The 23617-nt window shown below is 41.5% G+C and overlaps 1 protein-coding gene across 2 annotated transcripts in view; it reads right to left on the reverse strand.

Moving 5' to 3' along the window:
- Positions 1–20555, reverse strand: part of GNAI1 (G protein subunit alpha i1) — a 105572-nt gene extending 85017 nt beyond the window's left edge. Inside the window, exons 1-2 of one of the 2 annotated variants that reach the window (XM_061413831.1) lie at positions 20296–20555; positions 19622–19786 (exon numbers count right to left, since the gene is read on the reverse strand). In XM_061413831.1, the coding sequence (XP_061269815.1) occupies positions 19622–19786; positions 20296–20437 (307 nt within the window). In that variant the 5' untranslated portion in view covers positions 20438–20555. Of the gene's footprint in view, positions 1–19621; positions 19791–20295 lie in introns of both variants that reach the window. The other variant, XM_061413832.1, reaches the window with a different exon arrangement.
- Positions 20556–23617: the final 3062 nt, after the last annotated feature.

The following is a 23617-nucleotide window of genomic DNA, read 5'->3' on the forward strand; positions in this document are numbered from 1 at the left end:
AGCAAAGGAGAAAGGAAAATATATAAGCATCTGAATGCAGAGTTCCAAAGAATAGCAAGGAGAGATAAGAAGGCCTTCCTCAGCGATCAATGCAAAGAAATAGAGGAAAAAACAGAAAGGAAGACTAGAAATCTCTTCAAGAAAATCAGAGATACCAAGGGAACATTTCATGCAAAGATGAGCTCGATAAAGGACAGAAATGGTATGGACCTAACAGAAGTAGAAGATACTAAGAAGAGGTGGCAAGAATACAAAGAAGAACTGTACAAAAAAGATCTTCATGACCCAGATAATCACAATGGTGTGATCACTCACCTAGAGCCAGACATCCTGGAAGGTGAAGTCAAGTGGGCCTTAGAAAGCATCACTATGAACAAAGTTAGTGGAGGTGATGGAATTCCAGGTGAGCTATTTCAAATCCTGAAAGATGATGTTGTGAAAGTGCTGCTGCACTCAATATGCCAGCAAATTTGGAAAACTCAGCAGTGGCCACAGGACTGGAAAAGGTCCATTTTCATTCCAATCCCAAAGAAAGGCAATGCTGAGGAATGCTCAAACTACCCCACAATTGCACTCATCTCACACGCTAGTAAAGTAATGCTCAAAATTCTCCAAGCCAGGCTTCAGCAATATGTGAACTGTGAACTTCCAGATGTTCAAGCTGGTTTTAGAAAAGGCAGAGGAACCAGAGATCAAATTGCCAACATCCGCTAGATCATCAAAAAAACAAGAGAATTCCAGAAAAACATCTATTTCTGCTTTATTGACTATGCCAAAGCCTTTGACTGTGTGGATCACAATAAACTGTGGAGAATTCTGAAAGAGATGGGAATACCAGACCACCTGATCTGCCTCTTGAGAAACCTGTATGCAGGTCATGAAGCAAAAGTTAGACCTGGACATGGAACAACAGACTGGTTCCAAATAGAAAAAGGAGTACATCAAAGCTATATATTGTCACCCTGCTTATTTAACTTATATGCAGAGTACATGATGAGAAACGCTGGACTGGAAGAAGCACAAGCTGGAATCAAGATTGCTGGAAAAAATATCAATAACCTCAGATATGCAGATGACACCACCCTTATGGCAGAAAGTGAAGAGGAACTAAAAAGCCTCTTGATGAAAGTGAAAGAGGAGAGTGAAAAAGTTGGCTTAAAGCTCAACATTCAGAAAACTAAGGTCATGGCATCTGGTCCCATCACTTCATGGCAAATAGATGAGGAAACAGTGGAAACAGTGGCAGACTTTATTTTTGGGGGCTCCAAAATCACTGCAGATGGTGACTGCAGCCATGAAATTAAAAGACGCTTACTCCTTGGAAGGAAAGTTATGACCAACCTAGATAGCATATTCAAAAGCAGAGACATTACTTTGCCAACAAAGGTTTGTCTAGTCAAGGCTATGGTTTTTCCAGTGGTCATGTATGGATGTGACAGCTGGACTGTGACGAACGCTAAGCCTGGAAAAATTGATGCTTTTGAACTGTGGTGTTGGAGAAGACTCTTGAGAGTCCCTTGGACTGCAAGGAGATCCAAACAGTCCATTCTAAAGATCAGGCCTGGGTGTTCTTTGGAAGGACTGATTCTGAAGCTGAAACTCCAATACTTTGGCCACCTCAAGCGAAGAGTTGACTCATTGGAAAAGATCCTGATGCTGGGAGGGATTGGGGGCGGGAGGAGATGGGGACGACAAAGGATGAGATGGCTGGATGGCATCACCGACTCGATGGACATGAGTCTGAGTGAACTCCGGGAGTTGGTGATGGACAGGGAGGCCTGGTTTGCTGCGATTCATGGGGTTGCAAAGAGTCAGACACGACTGAGCAACTGAACTGAACTGAAGTGAATTAAGGGTTTGAGGCTGTGAGTGGTGCAAGGTGAACTTTAAGTTCATGGAATGTGGAAACCAGCGGCTGGATGGAAATCATGGAGGCAGTGCTGTACACAAGCCAGAACCAAAGGTCCCAGCCCTGATTCCTCACCTGCCAATTTAAAGAGTTTCAGCCTTGGGCTTCCTCTGAGCCTCTTGTAATGACGCCCTCTGTGTCAGAGCCAGCTTGAGGAGCATCTCTTCCTAGCCAATAAAGAGCCCCACCTAACAACAGAAATGTTCTTCACACACTTACCCTGTCAGATATTTACTGTATCTATCAGCACAGATGCCAGTTTACATTTAAGAGAATGAGATCTATCATTAAATATAAAATTAAGAGAAGTAGAGAGCTAGAAAGGAAGAAAAAACTTTGTGAATATGTTATGTCCAAGAAAGTTGAACAATGTGTCTTTTATAAAGTCTCTTTACTGATGCTGTAACAGCAGACTGCATTAAAGTATGAAACTACCATGGATCTATATCATATAATCCATTATTAATAGAAGAAATGCATTCAAAAGACTAATAACACAAAGGCTCTGGCTAAATGCTTCCTTAAGGCCACACATCAAGTTTTAGAAAGTTAATTATAGTAAACTAAAGCTTGAAATGACAACAAATGTAAATGATACTTATACATAATTAAAAACCAACTTCTCTTCAATCATACTATCTATATGGGAAACACGTGACAAACAATTACTCCCCTATATATGCACTTGAAATGTTCTAGCAAATAAGCTGATTATATTGATTGCAACCTTACCCACATAATATTTAATAGTTAGAAATATCAAAAAATCTAAACACCTAATCTTAACTTAGATTTTCTTAATTTAAGATGTCTTCCGGGGTGGCTCAGCCGGTAAAGAGTCTGCCTGCAATGCGGGAGACCTGTGTTCAAATCCTGGGTCGGGAAGATTCCCCTAGAGAAGAAAATGGCAATCCACTCCAGTATTCTTGCCTGGAGAATTCCACAGACAGAGGAGCCTGGTGGGCTACAGTCAATGGGGTCACAAAGAGTTGGACACAACTGAGTCATCACACACACACACAATCTTAACTTTCAGAATCCAGACAAAATCATTATGACAAATTATGTTTTAAGAATATAATTCTTAAATTAATAAAGTTCAACTCTCAACTTATTCCCCCATGTATAGGAACTCATTCTAGAAATTCTTCATGGCTATGTTTATTCAGAAAAAATAAGTTGCGTACCTGACAGACTCATTCTGATGTTTGAATTTTCTAACATTTTTGTTTTTTAAAATAACATTTGCCCACTAATGAACAAAAACATCCACACACACCCAAACGTAATTCAAACTCTACACAAGTCTATAAATCACACAAAGCTTAAGTCCTGCTGACTGACTGTCAAAAGCTAGCCACTATGAAGAGTCTGTTGGAGAAGGCAATGGCACCCCACTCCAGTACTCTTGCCTGGAAAATCCCATGGGCGGAGGAGCCTTGAAGGCTGCAGTCCATGGGGTCGCTAAGAGTCAGACATGACTGAATGACCTCACTTTCACTTTTCACTTTCATGCATTGGAGAAGGAAATGGCAACCCACTCCAGTGTTCTTGCCAGGAGAATCCCAGGGACGGCGGAGCCTGATGGGCTGCCATCTATGGGGTCGCACAGAGTCGGACATGACTGAAGCAAGTTAGCAGCAGCAGCAGCAGCATGAAGAATCTGTTAAGAGTTTCATATTTTTCAGAATCATTCTTTATATACTGCTTACTTCTTAGATTAGAGCTTCAGTTACTTTGGATGTGACTGCAAGAACTACAATGGGCCATGTTTGTAGACTGACAACCTTCCTGGAAATTAGTTCTGAAATACCATGTGCACAGTATAAGTCACTGTGGAGCTCATTACATATTTTCTGCTCTGAAAGTTTTTGAACAGCTTTTGGCAAAAAGCAGTAAAATTCAACTTGACGTATAAAGTGCAATCATCCAGAGCAAAGTTAAAATGATCTCTACTACAAAGGGTAAGACAAATGTCAGAGTGGAAGAAACCCAGAATCCAGTTTTTAATACTTAAACTTATAACATGCCAAAAATAACCATATTGTTCTTATCTAATGGTAAAATGCTTCAAGAATGCTTTCTCTACTTTAATTAATACCAGCTTCCCAGAGATTTTTCCATTCCCAGATACCTAAATGCAGGCCATAGGGTTGGCATTCTATAAATATTCGTTGAATGAATTTACATATGTTTCATAAGAACCAGATGTCATAGCTAACTTAAAGTAAGCCCGGCCAGCTAATGATACTATAATGAAAACAGAAGTCATTGAACATTTATGCTATATTTAATCACATTTTGTAAGTGCAAGTCAGTAAACATTAATGTGACAGATAAGTTTTCTAAGACCAGAACTCCCTTTAAGGGCAGGGGAAATGTGTTATATGTGCACATAGATTAGGAAAGCTGAGGTTATAAAAGTGGCAATGGCTATAAACTTCCTCAGACTTTATAACCATCTTTTCTTTACTTCTAACAAAGGAATTTCATCATGAACTTTACCAGATGAAAATGTTCATAAAAAATTATAAGGTCACATGCAACCTGACCTGAACAATTATATCATCAAAAGAAGAAATCCACTTAAAAATTCTTGCTAAACACACAGAAGATTCATTATCACTAATTATAGTTTTTGATCACTTTCCAGGAAGTGCATGCTTCCATGCAAGATAGTATCAAGTAGTTTCTTTCAAAATGCACTACTAAAACAAGACTCCAGATTAACATTAAAAGTTGAGAACAAAATGGTAAGTGGTAAGAATTATACAGAACTCCCTTAGTGGCTCATAGATAAAGAATTCACCTGCCAATGAAGGAGACACAAGAGACATGGGTTCAATCCCTGGGTCGGAAAGATTCCCTGAAGAAGGAAATGGCAACCCAGTCCAGTGTTCGTGCCTGGGAAATCCCATGGATAGAGAAGCCTAGTGGGCTACAGTCCATGGGGCTGCAAAAGAGTCAGACATGACTTAGCAATAAAACAACAACAAGCATTATACATGCATGCACATATATGTGAATGCATAAAACATAATGAGTGCTTACTCTGAACAAAGTACTCTTTTAAATACTTTATTGAGAAGGTTATGGGAGGCTTCAAGAATGTGGCAAAGACAGGATAAGTCTTGCAAAATGTGTACAAATGGATAAATGGGAACAATCCAGGAGGATCACCTACTCAAGGAATTTGCTTCTCCAAGTATGGCCTGGGCTGTGGATCAGCAGCCAAGGGATCCCCTCTGAGCTTGTGAGAAATGCAGAAACTCAGATCCCATCCCAGACCTACTGAATGAGAACCTGCATTTTAAAAGATTACGACTTACCTTTTTGTGTTTAAGAAGAACTGCTTTAGGAAAATAAAGGTGAGCACACATGGAGCAGCAAGAACTCACAATTAGGACAGTAGCGGAAAAAAACCAGCTTCAGAGCAGGAAGGTAAAGGACAATAGAGAATGTAATGTGAGAAATCTTTTAAAATTTTTTTGGTTTTTTTTCTCTTTCACATTTACATGAATAATGGGAAAGAGGCAGAAAAGGGTTCATCAGTGTCATCAAGACAGAAATGGGTGAAGACACATGGCGTACTTTCCAGGTATCACACGGCAGAGACTGCAACCCTGGCAGCCACAGGGCACTCAGTGGTCTGAGAGCAACCTCAAAAGGCACACGGGGACAAGGGAGGTACGGAGTCATCTCTAGACTCATCTTTTTGAGCCCACGTTTCAGGCATGAATGGGATGTCAGAGAAGAGCCTGCTAAAGAAAGAAGGGCCTATTTGGGATCCTGGGGGAAGAAAGTCGCCTAAGGCAGCAACACCTTCAGGCAGCCTGGTGGTGTGACTCTGCAGAGAGAACATGCAAGTTTGTCTCCCTCCAGCACCTTGGCATCACCACAGCATCGATGCCACACAGAACCTTCCACAGGCTTGAGGTGACTAGAGAAGGCAGAGCTCTCAGGGGGCTCACAGCTTGGCTACCACATTCTGGCTCTGCAAGAAAGGGCTGTCTGGAAGGGGGAGACCAGGAGGCCCACAGCACCACTAGAGACAGAGGACAGCCACGGCAGTGAGGCAGATGGTCCTGGCTGTGATTAAAACGAGACACAATGGACCAGCACCGATATCCCCACTTCAGCAGTGGGTGCCAGTAGATGGGGAACCAGCTGTCTGCCAGGCTCACGGGCACAGTGGAAGTGAATGAGGATCCCCAGAAGACCCTCCCCACGGGGCTCACACACACAGGCGCACGTGAACACACACACACACGCACACACCCCACACACACCCACACCTCTCAACCTAAGCAGAGATCTCGTAAGTGAAGGGTAGAGGGAAGCAAAAGAAAAAAAAGAGCACAGGAATGAAAGGAACCATAAACATTCAAATTCAAGGTTGCTGGATGGTAAAAAAAAAAAAAAAGTAAGGCAGGAAAATACTTAGAAAATAAAGTCAATGGTGATTTTGACTAATTAGGTGAGAGAACAAATAAAAAGTGAAGGATTGGTGATGACAGGAAGTAAGAAGAAGGAAACAGGAAGAAGAAGAAAGTGGTTTAGTGAGTGGAGGAGCGATGATGCTTCCAGTTTTAGAACACCATGTTAGGTAAACCTGTCCTCTGCCCTCAGTTCGCAAGACTGAGAGGAAAACTGCAGCAATACAGGGTGCCCAGGATTCACACAGGCCATGTATTGGTTAATATACACTCACACAAAAAAAATTGCAAGAGAGTACAATCTACTTACCATGAGATACAGTCAAGACACTACAAGTAGCTGCAAAGAGACTATGAAGTTAGTATTAATAAAAGTGATTTTTTAAGACAAAAAATACAGTAATAAACTATTTTTTAAAAGATTAAAAAGTTTCTAGAAATAAAATTGTCACCATTAGAAGTAAAAAAATAACACTTATGTTACAAGGCACGTTAATTTATTACTGAATTGAGAAAGTAAACTAGAAGATTATCTAAGTAGCACACAACAAAGGATGAAAAAAAAAAAAAACCCCCAAAACAGGAGAGAGATTAAGAGATGTGGAAGTTAGAATGAGACGCCCAAACTAATTATAAAAGAAACTTCAGTGAACAAAGCAAAGTCACACGACATTATCTCTTTAAAAAAGATATTGGTGTGCATTCCATGAGCATTTGTATAGTTTTCAATAATTTGATATCACTAGAAAAGTCCACAATTTTAAAACATAAAGCAGCTTAAATACTGAATTAAAAGTGGAAATGATGGGAGTATAGCCTAGTATTTTGAAAAGTTTAATGATAAAATATGGAATGAAACATTATAAAGGAGTATATGATTTTATTACTTTTAATTTTTATCTGGATTTTATTACTTTTAATGCCAGGCATGACTAGAGAATATTTATGGAACAAGACACAGGAGACTTTAAGGAAGTGTGAAGATGACAGAATCAGAGAGGATGGGACCGTCCTGTATGCCAAGAGAGGATGAAGGAGTTGAAGCCCGTGCAGAGCACTGGCCTTGAGTTGGGGAGCACCATCTCATCATTTCCAGCAACTCCACTGACCAGCATCAGCACTTTGTACTGTCACAACACATCTCTGGCAGGTATGCCTTGATCTGGTTGTTAGGGACACTGATGTGCTCAGTTTGTAAAAACTCAGGGGATCAAATTTTTCATAGAAATCTGTTATTCTTCAAAAGATTAACTTCAACACTACTAATCAGAAGGCAGTTTTCTTCTCCCACTACATTATATTGATCTTGTATGGTTTACTTACAGGTTCTGCTTTAAATAAATAAAAGGCATGTGCCCAAACAAGAAAAAATATATTGTAGATTAGATAAGTACAGGATTTAAAAAAAAAATCTGGTAGAAACCTTAAATAGGTTAAATAGGCATGGTAAACAGAACAATTCCAGGTAATTCAAGGTTAAGTCTTAAGGGACTTCTTTGAAAAATTATTAAAATGCGTAAGTACTGTAACAAATTCAATGCTTCATTGTTTTTATGTCAAGGTTATGACCACTTTTCAAGAGATACTGCTTCTCTCTTAAAAGTAAATTCATTTTAATTCTGGAGTTTTATTAGGAATCTATTTGAGTTAGCAATACAGGAAGTTTCAGAAGTTCTAAAATTTGTGGGAAATAATCATAAACTTCTGTAATAAATGGGATATTCATTTGAATCAACTCAAATTATGTTTCATAATTTATATTAACAGCTATGTTTTATTTTTAAGAAAGATAAAAGGAAAGTTTGCAGGAAACTGCTGCATTTATTCTATGAATGGGTAATAAAATGGTGAGAAAATTACCTCTAAATCATTTGTAAAATTTTCTATTTACTCAAAACTCACTCTCTACAGAATTCTTACCCTAGCACAGGTATTTAGCTGGTCTATTCCCAGTGGGGAGTCTGTTAACAGAAATCCAAGTCCCAGAAGAAAGCTGAGGTGGCACTGGAAACTAGTAATTACAACTGATTTTATACTTCTTCAGCTATGTACACACCCTTTGCTAAGAAGAGTCAACAAAAAGATTTAATATTTGTGACCATAAATGGATCAAACTGCAAGGAGGCAGGGAGGGACGGCTGATTCCACGGAGTCTCTGAAGTATTTATAATAACAGTTTATATCAATACTTATTAAGATGTGTGTGCCATGAACAACTGGTCTAAGTACTGCACATACATTACCTGACTTTCTCTCCCAGCCCTATAGGATAGCAATACTTATCGTCTGGAATTTATAGAAAACTGAGACTTACAGAACTGGTTAACTTGCCCAAGGTCTTAAAGAAAACATTTTACTGCCCAAGTTCTGGGTCAACCACCTTTCCCAAGTGGAGAGTCTCCCTACAGAACAAGAACAACAACAACAAAGCCTTGGAGGAACAGAAGTCCTTGTACATGGAAAAAGGACTGTAAACCACAGATGGCAAAGTCTCTTCTAGATTGTAGGTTTAGGTTCAATACAAAGCTTACAGCTGACAGAATCCACAAGTCCCTCAGAAGTACATGAAGGCAATGGGCAGACTTGTAACCACTTGATTTCTGAGATGCATGCCGCATCCACCCTCATCTCACAAGATCAACAAGCAGTCCCCGCCCCCAGTGTCTCTTCTGCCACTTCTCCCCCATTTTCCATTGTGAGGCGTTACCTTTATATATACATCTTCTTTCCCTAAGTAGACTGTAAATTCTCCCAAGGATTTAGCAAACCTAAGGAAAAATACCAAAAATATGAACCACACTTAACAAATGCCACCAATAACAATTCTCACCAGACGAAGGTCAGCAAGGCATAAAGAACACACTGATGAGCTTCTGAGCACCCCTGCTGGCTCCTGCAAGCCAGAGTTACCCAGAGTCGCATCATCCTGTAGGACAGATATGGTTGTGAGAGTATATTTAATGTCTTGTTGCATGACTGTATGCATTTTGAGAAAGCATTCAAAACAAAGCATTCAAATAGTATGTGAAGAATCCTGTTAAAAACAATGTGTTTACAACAAGGACCTACTGTGTAGCACAGGGAGCTCTGCTCATTGTTATGTGACAGCCTGGACCTGAGGGGACCTTGGGGAGAATGGATACATGTATATGTATGGCTGAGTCCCTGTGCTGCCCACCTAAAACTATCACAACACTGTAAATTGGTTATACTTCAATATAAAATACACAGTTAAAAAAATGTATTCAGAATATACAAATAAAAAATCACATTTCACTCCAACCACTTACCAAGAGTCAAAATATTCTTCTGATCATGTAACAAGAATTTGGTCCTCTGTTATTTTTTAGAACTCTGTTAGATATAACATAGTAGGTTCTATCTAGTTACTCTTAACTAGCAATGTATTCGGAGAAAGCAATGGCACCCCACTCCAGTACTCTTGCCTGGAAAATTCCATGGGCAGAGGAGCCTGGTGGGCTGCAGTCCATGGGGTCGCTAAGAGTTGGACACAACTGAACAAATTCACTTTCACTTTTCACTTTCATGCATTGGAGAAGGAAATGGCAACCCACTCCAGTGTTCTTGCCTGGAGAATCCCAGGAACGGGGGAGCCTGGTGGGCTGTCGTTTATGGGGTCGCACAGAGTCGGACACGACTGAAGTGACTTAGCAGCAGCAGCAGCAGCAAGGTATTGGAGAAGGCAATGGCAACCCACTCCAGTACTCTTGCCTGGAAAATCCCATGGACGGAGGAGCCTGCTAGGCTGCAGTCCATGGGGTCGCAGACAGTCAGGCACAACTGAGCAAATTCACTTTCACTTTTCACTTTCATGCATGGGAGAAGGAAACGGCAACCCACTCCAGTGTTCTTGCCTGGAGAATCCCAGGGACAGAGGAGCCCAGAGGGCTGCCATCTATGGGGTCGCACAGAGTCAGACACAACTGAAGCAACGCAGCAGCAGCAGCAAGGTATTAAACATAAATAGGCACACAATGGGCCAAAATTCACTAATTTACCCAAAGTACAAGGATAATATATTGACTTTTTCCCTTTAAAAGACTATTACTCAAAATGAATCATTTAACTAGTTACTCATTTAATTAATGCTTATGAAAAGACTAGTATGTGTCACCTCAGTAGGTGATAAGTTGTACAGGGTTCGGCTCTGATGAAACCGCTCCGCATGTAGAGACGCAGCAAACACAAAAGCAAAAGGACAAGATGATTTCCAAATGGTGTAACCTTGGAAGGGAGAGGAAAGAAGACTAATTTAGACTGAATGGTCCGGAAAAACTTCACTGAAGAGGCGGCAAACAAAGGAAAAGTCTTATTCATTCACACTACGTCTCAAGTGAAATACCGCAAGTTCAATATGAAGCACCAGAAATTGGTGGTTTCGCTGTTATCCTAACAGTTAAGTAACTTACAAGGGACCAAAGGATATAGTCCCAGGGACGGGGGAGCCTGGTGGCTGCCGTCTATGGGTCGCACAGAGTCGGACACGACTGAAGTGACTTAGCAGCAGCAAAGGATATAAAATTACCAACATTATGCATTCCCCAAGTTAAACACGAGATATCAGTGAGGGTATCTGGAAGTAGAGCGTTGCTACAACAAATACTAAAAATGTGGAAATGGCTTTAGAATTAAGCAATGGGTAGAAGCTGAAAGAATTCTGAGAAGCAGGGAAAAAAAGCCAAGATTTGCCTGGACATGCTTTTTAAAATACAGATATTAATGGCTCCCCTGGTGAGACTCAGAAGAAAGTGAGGAAGATGGTAGAGAAAACTAAATACCATCACGAACAGACTGTCAATAAACAGGTGAACTTAACATGTGCTGCTGCTGAGGATTTGGATGGAAAGGAGGAACGTATTATTAGAAACTAGAGGAAAGGGAACCCTTGTTATTTCATGGCAAAGCATAAGTGAATTATGTCCTGCAGTTATGTGGAAAGCAGAACTTGTGAACTATAAACTTGGATATTTAGACAAGGAGATTGGCAAGCAAACTGTTGAAGGTGCAACCTGTTTTTCTCTTACTGGTTATAGGAAAATGGGAGAGGAAAAAAGTACCAAATGAAAGAATGCTGTCAGATCACCATCATACAGACAAGAAACAGGCTGATAAAAAGGTGCTGCCTTTCCTTGAAAAGAAAGGATGAAAATTGAAGGGCGGAGTCCAGAGGCCACAAAGTGCAGCATAGTCACCAAGAGTGTTCGTAGGCCTTGAAACCTAACGTAGTTTGCAAAGTGTATGGGACCGAATACGCAGGCCTTTTTCTTTCCACTTTATCCCTTTTTGAATGAGAATGACTATTACTGATATCCTGATATTTCTGAACTGTGGTGTTGGAGAAGACTCTTAAGAGGCCCTTGGACTGCAGAGAGATCAAACCAGTCAATCCTAAAGCAAATCAGTCCTGAATACTCACTGAAAGGACTGATGTTGAAGCTGAAGCTCCAATACTTTGGCCACCTGATAAGAAGAACTGACTTACTGGAAAAGACCCTGATGCTGGGAAAGACTGAGGGCAGGAGGAGAAGGGGACGACAGAGGATGAGATAGTTGGATGGCATCACCTACGCGATGCACATGAGTTTGAGAAAGCTCTGGGAGTTGGTGATGGACAGGGGAGCCTGCCGTGCTGAGGTCGATGGGATTGCAAATAGTCAGACACAACTGAGTGACTGAACTGAACTGATGCCTGTTTTATAAGCTGTGCATTCTTACTATATTCTGGGAGCAGATAATGTGTTTTATAGTTTCACAGATAAAAAGAAATTTGGTTCCAGTATAAATTATATGAAGATTCTCACCCATACCAGAAGTAGATTCTGAGATCTGGATGAGATTTCAGGTGTTCAGTTGATGCCATTAGGCGCTGAGACTTTAAGGAGATCAAACCAGTCTGATTTGATTTCCTAAGGAAACCAAACCTGAATATTCACTGGAAGGACTGATGCTGAAGCTGAAGCTCCAATACTTTGGTCACCTGATGCGAAGAGCCGACTCATTGGAAAAGACCTTCCTTCATGCTGGGAAAGATTGAGGGCAAGAGAAGAAGAGGGCGACAGAGGATAAGATGGTTGGATGGCATCACCACCTCAATGGACATGAGTTTGAGCAAACTCCGGGAGACACTGGAGGACACCAAAGCCTGGCGTGTTGCGGTTCACGAGGGTGTAGAGTTGGACACGACTTGGTAACTGAAGAGCAACAACTGTTTTTGCACGTGGGATGGACATGAATCTTTGGGAGCCAGAGGGCAGATTACAGTAGACAGAATAACAGTCCCCAAAGATGCCCATGCCCCCAGTCCCTGGAATCTATTAGCATGTTATCCTGCAAAACAAGGAACTTTGCAGATGTGATTCAAGACTCAGCTTCAGATAAGTCTGTTATCCTGGATTATTGGGGTGGGCCCAAAGTGATCACAAAGGTCCTTACAGGTGAAGGAGGGAGACAAGAGAGTCACGCTACATGAGAAAGCCTCAACTAGCCACTGCTGGCTTTGAAGATGAAGACGAGGCCATGAGCCAAAGAAAGCAGGTAGTCTCTCTAGACAGAGGTTGGATTCTCTCCCACAACCTCCAAAAAAAAAGCAGCCCTAACAACATCTTGACTTGAGTTTGGTATAAGGCTCTGACCTACAGAAATGTAAAGGTAACAAACTGTGCATTGTTTTAAGCCACTAATTTTGTGGTAATCAACGTTCATTTTAAAATTATTTTTGTCTCATTTCTGTTAGGATTTTTAGCCCCACTTCTGTTAAAGTTTTAAAGTAGCATTTAACAAATTATAACAGAATGCAGCCTAAGCATTACAAAATCAGGTGTTGACTTTAGCTTATTCAACTCAAATGCCATCTGGGATCCAGTTTCACCAGTGTCACACTCTAGGATGTCAGACACTGGGTCACTACAAGCCAGAACATGTGACCAAAAAATACATGACTTAGAAATATGACAAATACATCAGGTCCTCCCATGTAAATTTGTGGTATACTGAATTTTCCAAGGCAGAGACAAGTGCATAACAAAATACAAATTAAGATTGTGGTTGGACACTCAATTGTTGTCTTAAAAATCATAGCACTCTTTTCAAGGTTTAAATAACATCTTCCACCACATCCTATAATTTGGGTATCATATTTGAATACAGAGTTCCAAAGAATAGCAAGGAGAGATAAGAAGGCCTTCTTCAGTGATCAGTGCAAAGAAATAGAGAAAAATAATAGAATGGGAAATACTACAGAGATCTCTTCAAGAAAATGAGAGATACTAAGGGAACATTTCATGCAAACATGGGCTCAATAAAGGACAGAAATGGTATGGACCTAACAGAAGCAGAAGATATTAAGAAGAGGTGGCAAAAATACACAGAACTATACAAAAAAGATCTTCATGACCCAGATAACCATGATGGTGTGATCATTCACCTAGAGCCAGACATTCTGGAATGTGAAGACAAGTGGGCCTTAGGAAGCATCATTATGAACAAAGCTACTGGAGGTGATGGAATTCCAGTTGAGCTATTTCAAATCCTGAAAGATGATGCTGTGAAAGTGCTGCACTCAATATGCCAGCAAATTTGGAAAACTCAGCAGTGGCCACAGGACTGGAAAAAGTCAGTTTTCATTCCAATTCCAAAGAAAGGCAATGCCAAAGAATGCTCAAACTACTACACAATTGCACTCATCTCACACTAGCAAACTAATCCTCACAATTCTTCTAGATAGGCTTCAACAGTATGTGAACTGTGAATGTCCAGATGTTCAAGCTGGATTTAGAAAAGGTAGAGGAACAAGAGATCAAATTGCCAACATCTGCTGGATCATGGAAAAAGCAAGAGAGGTCCAGAAAAACATCTATTTCTGCTTTATTGACTACGCCAAAGCCTTTGACTGTGTGGATCACAACAAACTGTGAAAAATTCTTCTAGAGATGGGAATACCAGACCTGCCTCCTGAGAAATCTGTATGCAGGTCAGGAAGCAACAGTTGGAACTGGACATAGAACAGACTGGTTCCAAATAGGGAGAGGAGTGTGTCAAGGCTGTATATTGTCACCCTGCTTATTCAACTTATATGCAGAGTACATCATGTGAAATGCCAGGGTAGATGAAGCACAAGCTGGAATCAAGATTGCTGGGAGAAATACCAATAACCTCAGATATGCAGATGATGCCACCCTTATGACAGAAAGCAAAGAGGAACTAAATGGCCTCATGATGAAAAGTGAAAGAGGAGAATGAAATAGTTGGCTTAAAACTGAACATTCAGAAAATTAAGATCATGGCATCTGTTCCCATCACTTCATGGTAAATAATTGGGGAAACAATGGAAACAGTGACAGACTTTATTTTGGGGGGCTCCAAAATCACTGCAGATGGTGACTGCAGCCATGAAATTAAAAGCAGCTTGCTCCTTGGAAGCAAAGCTATGACCAACCTGGACAGCATATTAAAAAGCAGAGACTTTACTTTGCCAACAAAGGTCTGTCTAGTCAAAGCTATGGTTTTTCCAGTAGTTATGTATGGATGTGAGAGTTGGACTGTGAAGAAAGCTGAGTGCCCAAGAATTGATGCTTTTGAACTGTGGTGTTGGAGAAGACCCTTGAGAGTTCCTTGGAGATCCAACCAGTCAATGCTAAAGGAAATCAGTCCTGAATATTCACTGGAAGGACTGATGCTGAAGCTCCAATACTTTGGCCACCTGATGCAAAGAACTGACTCTCTGAAAAGACCCTGATGCTGAGAAAGATTGAGGGCGGGAGGAGAAGGGGATGACAGAGGACCAGACGGTTGGATGGTTTTGCCAACTCAATGGACATGAGTTTGAGGAGGCTCCGGGAGTTGGTTATGGACAGGGAGGCCTGGCATGCTGCAGTCCATGGGGTCGCAGAGTCAGACACGACTGAGTGACTGAACTGAACTAATTTTCTATCACTGATAAATTAATTTCATGTTCTTTATAGCTAAGAGTCCAAAAATAAAGAGTAAAAAAATGAGATCTAGGTTTAATAAAAGAAAATTCTTTAAGGAATAATACTACACTATAACAACATAAAAGACCCTCCTCAGGTATCCATTGTCATTTTCTTGAATTTACCTAACATGTCAAATAAACATAATGACTGTGAAAAGTTCTTATTAAAAAAAAAATTATTAAACCAATCAACTTGCTTTTAGATACCATGCACTTATTTGGTTGTCATTTACTTTTACTGTTTCCTTTCTGTTTACATTCCCATCAATACTAAAAATGGCAAAGTATAAGGTTTATATTCCAGGTGAATTCTAGTCCTACACAAGATATTAACATAATTAAGAACTAAATATGGACTTGACAAAATAAAAGGGTTGTCAGGACGACTTACAAAGATCCTGTTCCTGAAGTCTCACAATAGTTTGGGAAGCGGACAGGGCATAAAGCGAAATCATGCTGGAAGCCAGAGTGCAAATATGCTTCACCATATGCCAAGCATTCCTCTTTGGAGAAGAATGGTGCCCTGAGGAAAAGAGCGCAAGGACAGGGGGAAGCTAGGTCTACAAGAAAGCTTCTATTTTACAGGCAAAGGAGACGTCAAGAATGGTTTTCTGGAGTTAGCATGATACCTACTGTAGGCTAGAGGTGAATGAAGAGCAAAGGCAGGAAAGTCTACTGCAACTGGGCTGCCAGAGGCAGAGCAGAACCTGAACTATAAAAAATGAGAATGAAAAAGAGAAGATACAGAAACATCAGCACTTTCAAAACACACATCACCACCACCTGTGGCTTCTATTACAGTAACTGCTAATATAAAGCAGGTGAGGAAGAGAGAAACAACCTCTGTTGAAATACCAGATCCACTCACTCACTCAAGGAACTTTCTGACATCTGAGATCCTGAGCCAACTCTAAGGAAATAGCTAAAGCAATGCAAAATCAGAAGTCCTGCAATGCCATAATTTCTCAACTAGAGGAGTCACGGGAAAGTTTAAAGAAAGCAAAGCGATGAACAGTATAGTTTCTCAAATAGCTCGTGGGTGGCAGGAATGGAAAAATATTCACCAAGTAGAAGAAATGCAGTTCCTCACCTCATTTTAAGAAGCTAAAGGAGATAAAAGGTGTGGATTTGTATTTGTTTGTTTGTGGGGATGACTCTGGTGGAGGGAAGGATAATGGGTGGAGTGAGAATAACAGCTCAAAGTTTCAGAATCAAATCATTTTAAAACAATTTGTACAAATTTTATTGGCATATTTTCTACCCTCATATATCATTGAAAATTATCATAAAATATATAATAAGTACCCATATGTACAATATAGTCTCACTGAAACAGGTTTAATGATGATGGTAAGTCATAACATCCTCAAAGATGTAACAATAAGATTTTCCCTTGAGACAGTCACATATAATGGAAAGAAAACTTTCATTATTAAAATAAGTTTCTTTAGGATTACCACTCTAATACTAAAGCCTGAAAGCTAAATCTAAAAGGTCGAACCACTTAAACCCTGACCTAATTTTCTTTAGGTCAATTAGACTAGGTCCTCTGTTTTGTAAGGCCTAATTCACTGCTCCTAGTAAGGACAGTGAAATACCTCTGAGTTTAAAATACATACATTTGTTCCCAATAACATAGACATCCAGTACCAAAAACTTTTTACTGATGTGTCTTATACCTGAATCTCTCAACCACATGTCTAAAATATAATTCTTGCCTTAACAAAAAATGAAATATAATGGACTATTTACTACACCATCTTAAAGGTACCTTAGGTGTTTTATGCCTTAAAAAAAAAAATCATTTGATGAGAAAAAGAAATAAACAGAAAGAAAGCCTGATGTAAATGGAATTGACATTGGTTATAGGTTACCTAGACACCATCTTACATTTCTAGATGATTCAGTTGCTGCGTTTTACATGGAATGATTTAATTGAGCTCTTTACACACTAAGAACTAAAAAAAAAAAAAATCCCCAAAAGAACCAAAGGTCAACACTTTACTGCTAAAGTCAAACTAGGAAAAAGAAATATTTTTTCAAACATTCCAAGAATAAGCCAACATTCTGTTTAAAGGAACTAGAATGTTGGAATTCTGGGCAAAAGGGTAGAGGGTAGGATGGGAGTAAGACAGACAAGGAGGAATGTTGGGCCAATAATATGATGCTGTGATGGGATTTCTACAGAGAAAGGGTGTGGGAACAGCACAAGACTAAAGCTAGAAAAGAGAGCTGAAAAAATTTAGCTACCTAAAGATTTTAAGTCATTTTGAAAGCTTTCTAATGTTATTGGTATGGAGAAACAAAACTCCTTAATTTCTTCTGAAAATCATAACTCTGCTACACCTCCCTCAGAGCTCTCACTACAGTTCATGGTAGAGATCCAAATTCAGGTTCTACCCTACAAATTCAGTATATATTTTTCAGTCTAGAAGAGCCACTCTCAGCTGAGATTAAACTTGCCCCTAGGGCATGTTTGGGAGATACCTGAGACATTAGTTGGAGGCCAAAGATTCTGCTAAGCTTCCTGTAAGGCACAACACAGCTTGCACAACAAAGAGATACTCCATCCAAAATGCCAATAGTGCTAAGTTTGAGAAATACTGGTCTCTTCTGAATATAAGCAAACACCAACTCCTTGGGCCCTTATCCTTGTCCATTTCTAATAGACATCTATTTAAAGCATATTACCATACCAGAGGACTCATTTTTCAAGCCTTTAAACAAACATGGTGGATGGCTGACTCAAACTGAGCGTCACACAATACACTGAAATAATACATCAGAGCAGGAGTGCACAAACTGCTGGAAGAGAACTTTTCAATCCTTTTTCCATTTTTGTCTCAAGCACATTCCATTTGAAAGAGGAGCACCTATATGTTTCCATACCAAGGTATGTTCCTTCTGTGTTCAAGATACTAAAAATATATTGCCTTCCTCAAAAGACTATTTCTTTTTAATGTAAAAACTTAGGTAAACAGTATGAACTGAGAAAGATTTACTTTGGGTAGGGGGAGGTGTGGAAAAACCACCAGGTCTCTAAAATGCAAAGTTATTTCACAGTTTACTTGCAGAATGACTCGGATCATTATTACTTTTAGTCATGCCAAGTTTGCAGCTTCTAAGCCTACTAGTAATGGAGAAAAAACCCCACCATTTTTCCTGCAGTCATTAAACCAATGAAACAGAAGCTTACTGAAAATAGGCTTGTGCAATAGTATTTATTTTATTATAACTGTTACAAAAATAAAAGCAGTCGCTGCAGTGCAAATAAAGATTCTAAGAAATCTTTCACCTACTTCGCTACCTATAGGTAGGGTGGTGTGGTGTGTTTGCGGGGCGGGGCAAACAAAAGAAAATCCTAACTCACACATCAAAAATCTTAAACTGTGAATATTTTCCAAATGTATCCCTCAATCAAAATCCTGGATTACTGTTTTCACGTTCCCTTCCTTCAAACAACTGGAAAAGACCTCCGCAGAGCGTTTCACCACCAGAACAATACTAAGAACAAATAAAAGCCTTGCGTCGACCTGGCAAATCTCATTCATCAGAAGCCTTGGCAGCAGAGGAGAATCCTGTTGTCCCGTGTGACCCATTCACACCTTTCACATCGGTTTTACTGAAGCCAATGTTACCCAACTTTGGTGGTTCCCATGTCCCCACAGTATTAAAAAAAATCCAGCATCCAGCATAGCCTACTTCCCCTGTAATCAGTGCTTCTTTAACCCTTACTGAGTCGCCATAAGAAGTTCACCAAAAAGACATAATTCAACCCTAAGGAGGCCCCACAAAAGGTGCACTGATTTCACAAAACGTGGCACTCTTGACATCCTCGAGGAAACCACAACCGCGATACGATGCCTTGTACGCAGGGTTTTAGCGCGGGGGGGTGCTTTTCTTTATTTTTCGTGAATGCCCTTTCATTTTCATAAAGCTGAGCTAACTTAAAAGAAGGGGGCTTCCCTGCGAACCGCTCCTGGGCTCCTGGTGAAATTTCACACCAGGCACGCGAGTGAAGTCTTGCCGCGCCACCGGCGAGTTCTCCGCGGCCAAGGGAGCAAAGAGAAAGGGAGGAGAGGGGCCCCCGCCTCAGCTCTGCGCCGCACAAGCTCGCGCTCCGAAACCATCCTCGGACCCTACACGATGCGCCCTCCGCCGCTTTGGCACTTCCCCTCCGGGTTTCCCAACCCCAAAGAGCCCAGCACAGCCGCGCACGGCTCTGCCGCCCGACCCCCGGGTTCCAGGCCCACCAGGCTCCCAACCGGGCCCGGCCGCTCTTACCGAGCAGCAGCAGCTTGACCTCGCGCGCCGCCTTCTCGCCATCCTCGCGGAGGTTCCGGTCGATCATCTTACTCCGCTCCACCGCCGCCTTGTCCTCGGCGCTCAGCGTACAGCCCATTGTGCCAGGAGCGAAAGCTGGCTGCCGCTCCCTCGAAGTCCGGCGCGCTGCCTCGAAACACAGGTGAATTCTTTCTTTCTGGATGCAGGCGTTCGAATTCCTCCTGACGCCGGCCACGCCACCCCTACCTCCTTCCGAAACTGAGCGAGGGCAGCGCTCTCCGCCGAAGGGCGAGCAGCAGCGCGCAGCTCTTTTCTACAGTCAGGCTCTACTCCTCGCCTCCCTAGGCGCCCCCTAAGACCAGGTTCCTAGGCTCTGGGAACAGCTACCAGCGGCCTCCTACTGGTGGCCGCGCTGCAGCCTCTAAGAAGCCCAGCTCGGCGAGGCGTCCGCGCGCCGCCGCGTCCCCGCCCCTGCCCGCCCCGCCCGCCGCCCCGCGACCACTCCCAGAGCGCGCGCCCGCGCACGAGCCCTCGGACCTCGCCCCCTCGGATGAGCGCGCGCGCCCGCGCTGCCGCGGACCCCGGCGCCGCACAGCCCGCGAGGGCCGGCCACCCGCGCGCGCGCCCCTGGGAAGCGCCCCCGGAGCCCCAAACCTCTCGGGGAATTTCCCTACCTGGCTTCCTACTCGAGAGTGTGATAATTTCTTCCCGTTTACTCACACCCAGGGATGTGTGCGGACCTGCCCCTTGGGGTGCGGGTGGGAGAGCTGCCAAAGTTGGAAACCGAAAAAAAACCAGTCCTGGGCGTTTGAGCATGCCCAGCTCGGGCGGGCGCGCGAGGGTTTTCAAAATGCAAACCCGTGTCAGCTGGCCTTCATGGCGGTGGGAGATAGAGCGAGCTGGTTCGGGAATGGAGCCATGGAGAAAGCAGAACAGGTCAAGTGCGGAACATAAAAGTCCGGGGAGGACAAGAGGTCAACTTTCTTCCTTTTTTTTTTTTCTTCTCTCCTCCCTCCTACCATCCATTTTCACGTTCCTTTCCACAAGCAGAAAACATTTTGAAGGATTTCCTCAAACCTGAGAAAATGTGAGACAAAGAATCAAAGAGTATATTTTTAAAATAAGAACCAACACACCCACACAAACCTGCTCCTCACCGTAACTGACCTCCTCTGGGACTACATAGAAGCTTCCAAGCCAAGTTCTGCACCAATATTCATGACCATGTTAGTAAATCAGAAGCCAGTGGGCATGTCATTCCTTATTGCAGGCTTTGGCTTCCTCACCCATAAAATGAGATGGAATTGATCCACACTATCCTCCATCCTTCCAGCTTTACCTGGTCTGGGGGAATCTGTGGCCATTGGAGGCATCTCACCCATTGATGAATTCCATGTCATCAATGAGCATAGGTTTAAGATCTGGTCTCTGTCACTTGCACTACTACACTTTTCCTTACAGATATCACAGGAAATGTTGGTTGATTATAAGATTGGGTTGGTAGCAAAGAAAAACGTCTTCTTTGATGTGTTATATTAGGAAATTGCTCTAACAGAAACCAAAGAGCAACCATCTATAAGTCTTGTTTTCTAAAAATAAAAAGTTTGTTAAAAAAACTGGGCTTGAATTTTCCAAGAAGGTAAGGCTGAGCTGATGCTACAGGAAGGATAGCCTTAGAGTGGGTCTCCTAAGGAAGGCCTGGGGCCTGGGGCCTGGGAGAGATTGCCAGTTTCCTCCTAATTGGACATGCCCTTTCCTGTTCTGCAGTAGTCAAACATGCCAGGCTCAAGAACTGCCATTTCAAGAACTGCCTCAACTTTTCCTATGGTCTTTTGTAAGATATCAGCAAAAAGGAGCAAGCTTTGAATTATAATGAATCATCTTTACCCTCTTTGTATTTCTTGGCAGTCTAAATGTTGATGTTCATCAGAAACTCTGGAATTAAAGTTGACAGAGTGAGTTTTCAACATAGTGTTTGCATATTTCCATTTTGTATTATCTGTGAGTCTTTCGATTGAAGCATCTTAGCACACATCAGTGTGTGCTAACAATAGGAATTTATTTCTCACAGCTCTGGAGGCTGGGAAGTCCAGGATCAAAGTACCAGCCAATTTAGTTTCCTGTTGAGGACTCTGCTTCTAGATTTCAGATGGCTACCTTCTTGCTGTGCTCTCACCTGTAGAGAGAAAGAGCTCTAATCTCTCTAACTCTTCTTATAAGGACATTAATCCCATCATGGGACCCCCTCACCCATAACCTGCCAAAGGCCCCGCCTCCAAATTCTGTCATACTGGAGTGAGGGCTTCAACATGTGAGTGGCAGGGGCAGGGACACAAACTTTCACTTCATAACAGGGTATGTTTTGTTTAAGAGGAATAACCAGTTAAAAGAGTTAAGTGCAAAGTATATGATGGAAATAAAGGATTTTACTTAACAAAACAAATGGGCTTCCCTGGTAGCTCAGAGGGTAAAGTGTCTGACTGCAATGCGGGAGACCCGGGTTCAATCCCTGGGGTGGGAATATCCCCTGGAGGAAGAAATGGCAGCCCACTCCAGTACTCTTGCCTGGAGAATTCTATGGACAGAGGAGCTTGGTGGGCTACAGTCCATGGGGTGGCAAAGAGCTGGACACGACTGAGCTACTTCACTTCATTTCACCTAACAAATCGTGTTACCAGCAAGAGGATTTTGTTAGTAGTCCAGATATAAGGTGATAAAAATCATTCAAATTAATAATTTACATAAGTATGACATTGAAAAACATGATTCAACAACCTCATCAAGCAGGTGGGACAGATAGTATCAACTCATTTATTTTATAGAGAGTGAAACTGAAATACAGAGGTTAAAGCAATCTACTTCAGAGTACTGTTTTACCTTCTGGCCATCATGTTTTAAACAACTATACTAAGATATAATTCACACTGCATTTATTTTATCCGCTAAAAGTATATAATTCAATGGCTCTAGTATTCTTGCAGAGTTGTGTGCCATCACAACAATCAATTCTAATAGAACATTTTCATAACCCCCAAAAGAAACCCCATGCCCTAAAGCCATTATCCCCCAATCTTTCCACTGTCCCTCCTACCCCCAGTCCTAGGCAATCAATAATCTACTTTCTGTCCCTATAGATTACCCATTCAGGACATTTTATATAAAAGGAATCATATACATGGTCTTTTGTCACTGCCTTCTTTCACTTAGTATAAAATTTTCAAGGATCATCCATGTTGTAGCATGTTTCATACTTCATACTTTTTTTTACTGCTGAATAACAACTTATGATCACATGTTAAGAGAATTAGAGACAATGTTAAAAGATGAAATGGGATACATTCAGCTGAGAGCATCTAGGTCTTAAAGTAACTCCAAACTGTGTCATAAGGAATAATCAAAGAAACTGGGGATATTTAATGCAGCAATGAGAAGATACAAAATGGCATGATAGTTCTTTATGAATGACTGAAGAAATGTCATAAACCAGAGGCAACAGACATTTTCTGTCTGGATTCAAGGTGGTAGATTTAAGAACTATTGGAAGAAAGCCAATAAATTGTACCTTGAAGTGAAAAAAAAAAAAAAAGTGGATAATTTCCCCAAAAGGAAATAAGGAACCTCAGAAATTCATTTATATTCAACTAAGATGTAAAAGCGACTTCACTTTCACTTTTCACTTTCCTGCATTGGAGAAGGAAATGGCAACCCACTCCAGTGTTCTTGCCTGGAGAATCCCAGGGACGGGGGAGCCAGGTGGGCTGCCATCTATGGGGTCGCACAGAGTCAGACACGACTGAAGCGACTTAGCAGCAGCAGCAGCAAAATGTAAAAATCTAGACTGGGTGATCTAGAAGATCTAGAGAGTGATGCCTTTGAAATCCCTTACAGCCTTGTGATTCCATATCATTCAGAAGTTGAATTAGTGTGAGAACTGATATTAAAATTCAGAAACTCCTTCTGGCCTCCAACTTCCTTTCTTACTCATCCTGCCATCAA

This window comes from Bos javanicus, chromosome 4, assembly GCF_032452875.1.
Source record: "Bos javanicus breed banteng chromosome 4, ARS-OSU_banteng_1.0, whole genome shotgun sequence".
In the NCBI taxonomy this organism is placed as follows: Eukaryota; Metazoa; Chordata; class Mammalia; order Artiodactyla; family Bovidae; genus Bos; species Bos javanicus.